This window comes from Salmo salar, chromosome ssa05, assembly GCF_905237065.1.
Source record: "Salmo salar chromosome ssa05, Ssal_v3.1, whole genome shotgun sequence".
NCBI classification, from domain to species: Eukaryota; Metazoa; Chordata; class Actinopteri; order Salmoniformes; family Salmonidae; genus Salmo; species Salmo salar.
In genome coordinates this window covers 1,918,721-1,924,720 of record NC_059446.1, presented here as the reverse complement: position 1 = coordinate 1,924,720, position 6,000 = coordinate 1,918,721, and the positions used below count along the sequence as shown (strand labels likewise).

General features: G+C 48.8%; 1 protein-coding gene across 1 annotated transcript in view; it reads right to left on the bottom strand.

Annotated features, from left to right (window-relative positions):
• Positions 1 to 402: 402 nt before the first annotated feature.
• The window catches only part of LOC106604097 (fibroblast growth factor 16), a 46,257-nt gene continuing 40,659 nt past the window's right edge, over positions 403 to 6,000 (bottom strand). Inside the window, exon 3 of the mRNA XM_045719404.1 lies at positions 403 to 925. Within this exon, the coding sequence (XP_045575360.1) occupies positions 680 to 925 (246 nt within the window). The 3' untranslated portion in view covers positions 403 to 679. The remainder of the gene's footprint in view (positions 926 to 6,000) is intronic.

The following is a 6,000-nucleotide window of genomic DNA, read 5'->3' as shown; positions in this document are numbered from 1 at the left end:
AGTCTGATCAACTTTCCATCACTTGTTCATTACTAGTCCTCAGACCCCTCCCTTGGTGCTACTCGAACAGCTGACGACTAACCCCAAACCCTTTTTCGTATTTGCAGTGAACGCTGGTTAAGTATCTTTATTATGTATAAAAGTGGTTCTCATCAGGAACAGTCTTTGTCTTCTTCAGATGGTTCAGGTGGGTTATCTCAGGGTGGGTGAGGCAGTCGTACTGGCCTGACGCCAGTCCAGTCTCTCTCCCTCCATCTCTCCCGCCGTATCCGTTCAGAGAAGAGATTTTCTCCTCCGCTCGACTCTGTGCTCTCCTCCAGAGTGAGGTCTTACGGCCTAAAGAGACCTTTCTGTAGTAGGACCCCCCCCCCTCCTCTCTCTCCTCAGTCATCTCCACTGCTCTGCTCTGACCCCTCTGAGGTCAAACAGTCTTCTCATAGTGTTAACGTCCAGGAACACAAGCTATGTTTATCTCTCTGGTCGGTGGTCCTCGGAAGAACGGGACGGGGGGCCTTTTGGCTGGAGGGGCAATACATATAAACACCTTCACAGGGGGAGTGAGGCTGGAGGTGTGGGAGCGAGGTCAGTGGGAGTACTGAGTCCTGTCCTTAGTGCCAAACATCCACCTCTCTTCCTCTCTTTCCTCCTCCTCATCCCTCTCTCCCAGGCTCATCCCTGGTCACCTGTATTGGAACAGATCTCTGTAAGCCTGGGGGATCTTCTCTATCTCCACAGGCCGAGGCAGGAAGTGCGTTAGTTTCTGGTGTTTCTTAGTCCTCCCCCCCTCCCGCGGCGAGCCGTCCTTGTTGAGCGCTACGTAGTAGAAGCGTCCGGTGTCCGTGTGTTTGTAGAGCGTGGAGGAGTACGTGTTGTACCAATTCTCTTCGAACTGCTCTCTGAACACACACTCTGCTGTTAACTTCTTCTGCGGAAAAGAGAAGGGAGAGATGGTTGAGTGTGTTGTCCGTACAGCAGCTTAATTAGGATATAATTCATGGATTAGTTCATTTATATTGTCATTAATATTTTTGCCAAACAGTTTGAGGAGGAAACTTCACAGCAACAGATCATAACACAATAATCAACAACAAAGAGCTGCTGAGCGGGTGAGAGAAGGTAAGAAGGTGGGACTAAGGGAGAGAAAGCCTGCTGAGCGGGTGAGAGAAGGTAAGAAGGTGGAATTAAGGGAGAGAAAGCCTGCTGAGCGGGTGAGAGAAGGTAAGAAGGGGGGACTAAGGGAGAGAAAGCCTGCTGAGGGGGTGAGAGAAGGTAAGAAGGGGGGACTAAGGGAGAGAAAGCCTGCTGAGCGGGTGAGAGAAGGTAAGAAGGTGGGACTAAGGGAGAGAAAGCCTGCTGAGGGGGTGAGAGAAGGTAAGAAGGGGAGAGAAAGCCTGCTGAGGGGGTGAGAGAAGGTAAGAAGGTGGGACTAAGGGAGAGAAAGCCTGCTGAGGGGGTGAGAGAAGGTAAGAAGGTGGAACTAAGGGAGAGAAAGCCTGCTGAGGGGGTGAGAGAAGGTAAGAAGGGGGGACTAAGGGAGAGAAAGCCTGCTGAGGGGTGAGAGAAGGTAAGAAGGTGGAACTAAGGGAGAGAAAGCCTGCTGAGGGGGTGAGAGAAGGTAAGAAGGGGGGACTAAGGGAGAGAAAGCCTGCTGAGGGGGTGAGAGAAGGTAAGAAGGGGGGACTAAGGGAGAGAAAGCCTGCTGAGGGGTGAGAGAAGGTAAGAAGCTGAGGTAATATAGCGGTAGGCAGGTGCTGGTTAAGACAGACCAGGGAGTCCCAGGGAGTCTGAGTCCCAAATGGTCCCCTATTACCTTTATACTGCACTACGGCCCATAGGGATTACCATAGGTCTCTAGTCAAAAGTAGTACACTACATAGGGAATACATGAATCCAAGATGGCGTAGCAGTTCAGATGTCTTTGTCTTGTCGTGTCCCGAGTATATATATTTTCTTCCCCTCCGTATATATTTCGTACATATTTTTTATATTTTTAACCTCAGGTTCAACATACTCTTCTGCAACCTGCCTCACCCAATGTGGTATGGATCTGCTATTTTCTTTACTTCAGAACCGGAACTCCTAAAAGAAGCTAGCCAGCTAACTAGCTACTAGCTAGTAGTCAGTTAGCCACTCCTAGCGGTCATCAGCTAACCTTTAGCCCGGACAACTCCTGCCAGTCTGCACAGCGTGATTCAACCCAGAGCATACCGGACTGCTTTTTCTCCGGATTCCTACCGCAAGCTCTGAACCTTTTCACCTGGATCATCGCAGCTAGCTAGCTGCTATCCGAGTGGCTACCCCCCTGGCTAACGTCTCTGTCCCGAAGCAAGAACCAATTAGCCTGGAGCTAACCTCGTGCTATACATATTTTGCCAATTGGCCTGGACCCCTTTTACTGCCGACACGGAGCCCCGCCAATCCATCACGACTGGTCAACCGACGTAATTCACCCGAGGGGTTTCAACAGGCTCCGTCGTCGCGACGTCCCCTGAAGGCCCATCCGCTAGCCTGGTAGCCGCGGCCCGCTAGCTGTCTAGAGCATATCGGACTGTTAGCTGAAGAGGACCATCAGCCAATTTCTTGGGCTACAATACCTGCTTTGCCAACTGGCCTGGACCCTTTTACTGCCGACACGGAGCCCCACCAATCCATCACGACTGGTCTGCCGACGTAACCGTCCAAGGGGGCTACAACTGACTCTTCCGTCGCGACGTCCCTCTAAGGCCCTTCTGCTAGCTTGTTAAACCCGGCCTGCTAGCTGTCTGAAACGCCGTGTCTCGAGCTCGCCTAGCTACTCACTGGACCCTATGATCACTCCGCTACGCATGCCTCTCCCTAATGTCAATATGCCTTGTCCATTGCTGATTTGGTTAGTGATTATTGCCTTATTTCACTGTAGAGCCTCCAGCCCTGCTCAATACGCCTTAGCTAACCCTTTAGTTCCACCCTCCACACGCATGCGGTGACATCACCTGGTTTAAATGATGTCTCTAGAGACAAAACCTCTCTCATCGTCACCCAATGTCTAGGTTTACCTCCACTGTATTCACATCCCACCATACCCTTGTCTGTTCATTATGCCTTGAATCTATTCTTCCACACCCAGAAACCTGCTCCTTTTACTCTCTGTTCAGAACGCACTAGACGACCAGTCCTTATAGCCTTTAGCCGTACCCTTATCCTACTCCTCCTCTGGTGATGTAGAGGTTAACCCAGGCCCTGCAGCCACCAGCACCACTCCCATTCCCCAGGTTCTTATAGCCTTTAGCCGTACCCTTATCCTACTCCTCCTCTGTTCCTCTGGTGATGTAGAGGTTAACCCAGGCCCTGCAGCCCCCTGCACCACTCCCATTCCCCAGGTTCTTATAGCTTTTAGCCGTACCCTTATCCTACTCCTCCTCTGTCCCTCTGGTGATGTAGAGGTTAATCCAGGTCCTGCAGCGCCTAGCTCCACTCCTATTCCCCAGGCGCTCTCTTTTGATGACTTCTGTAACCGTATAAGCCTTGGTTTCATGCATGTTAACATCAGAAGCCTCCTCCCTAAGTTTGTTTTATTCACTGCCTTAGCACACTCTGCCAACCTGGATGTCCTAGCCGTGTCTGAATCCTGGCTTAGGAAGGCCACCAAAAATCCAGAAATGTCCATCCCTAACTATAAAACTTTCCGACAAGATAGAACTGCCAAAGGGGACGGAGTTAGCAGAGTGCTGTCTTACTATCCAGGTCTGTGCCCAAACAATTCAAGCTTCTACTTCTACAAATCCACATCTCCAGAAACAAGTCTCACGGTTGTCGCTAGCTATAGACCTCCCTCTGCCCCCAGCTGTGCCCTGGACCCCATATGTGAATTGATTGCCCTCCATCTATCTTCAGAGTTCGTTCTGTTAGGTGACCTAAACTGGGATATGAATAACATCCCGGCCATCCTACAATCTAAGCTAGATGCCCTCAATCTCACACAAATTATCATGGAACTTACCAGGTACAACCCTGAATCTGTAAACACGGGCACCCTCATAGATATCATCCTGACCAACTTGCCCTTTAAATACACCTCTGCTGTCTTCAACCAAGATCTCAGCGATCACTGCCTCATTGCCTGCATCCGTAATGGGTCAGCGGTCAAACGACCACCCCTCATCACTGTCAAACGCTCCCTGAAACACTTCTGCGAGCAGACCTTTCTAATCGACCTGGCCCTGGTATCCTGGAAGGCTATTGACCTCATTCCATCAGACGAGGATGCCTGGTTATTCTTTAAAAGTGCTTTCCTCACCATCTGAAATAAGCATGCCCTGTTCAAATAATGTAGAACCAGGAACAGATATCGCCCTTGGTTCACTCCAGACGTGACTGCCCTTGACCAGCACAAAAAACATCCTGTGGCGTTCTGCATTAGCATCAAATAGCCCCCGTGATATGCAACTCTTCAGGGAAGTCAGAAACCAATATACACAGGCAGTTAGGAAAGCAAAGGCTAGCTTTTTCAAGCAGAAATTTGCATCCTGTAGTACTAACTCCACAAAGTTCTGGGACATGGTAAAGTCCATGGAGAATAAGAGCACCTCCTCCCAGCTGCCCACTGCACTGAGGATAGGAAACACTGTTACCACCAATTAAATCCACTATAATTGAGAATTTCAATAAGCATTTCTCTACGGCTGGCCATGCTTTCCACCTGGCTACCCCTACCCTGGTCAACAGCCCTGCACCCCCCACAGCAACTTGTTCTCAACTGGCCTACCTGGTTAAATAAAGGACTTGTTCTCAACTGGCCTACCTGGTTAAATAAAGGTGGAGTAAATAAAGGTCCACAATCAGCTGAACTGAACCTATGGAAAGTGTTCCAGGCTCTGTGAGGCAGGTGCTGGTTATGACAGACCAGGGAGTCCCAGGGAGTCTGAGTCCCAAATGGTCCCCTATTACCTTTATACTGCACTACGGCCCATAGGGATTACCATAGGTCTCTAGTCAAAAGTAGTGCACTATATAGGGAATAGGGTGCTACGGCCCATAGGTCTCTGGTCTAAAGTAGTGCACTATATAGGAAATAGACTATTCCCTAGACTAGTCTACAACAACACAATGATCCTCCCTAGACTAGTCTACAACAACACAATGATCCTCCCTAGACTAGTCTACAACAATACAATGATCCTCCCTAGACTAGTCTACAACAATACAATGATCCTCTCTAGACTAGTCTACAATACAATGATCCTCCCTAGACTAGTCTACAACAATACAATACAATGATCCTCCCTAGACTAGTCTACAACAATACAATGATCCTCCCTAGACTAGTCTACAACAATACAATGATCCTCCCTAGACTAGTCTACAATACAATGATCCTCCCTAGACTAGTCTACAACAATACAATGATCCTCCCTAGACTAGTCTACAACAATACAATGATCCTCCCTAGACTAGTCTACAACAATACAATGATCCTCCCTGGTCTAGTCTACAACTCCACAACAGTCTGACTTGGTGTACAGGGAAAACACTGTAAGAACGGCCCATGTTCTGAATTCTGTCGCTGTATATTTCAGAAGTGCTGAACAAATAGTTATATTTACTACGTCCGTCGTCGCTCGCTCATTAATGTCTTAATTGAAGTTACGGATTGCCTCTTATCCGCTAGTCGTTCCCTTATGCCATAGTTGGTACATCTCAATTGTCAGTAGAAACCACATTTGTTTAAGCAAGTCAGCCATATCAGCTATGTTTTTATGTGTAGTGGCTGTGTTGGCATGCATCCCACTTTTTTTGCCCCACCAAAATGTACATGCTAAAATCGGCACTGGTTATTGACACCCTGAAGACTCTGGCAAGTGCGCTACTCCAACAGGACAGAACAATAGAACACAACAGGACAGAACAATAGAACACAACAGGACAGAACAATAGAACACGGTGGTCCCGTGTGGCTCAGTTGGTAGAGCATGGTGTTTGCAACGCCAGGGTTGTGGGTTCGATTCCCACGGGGGACCAGTA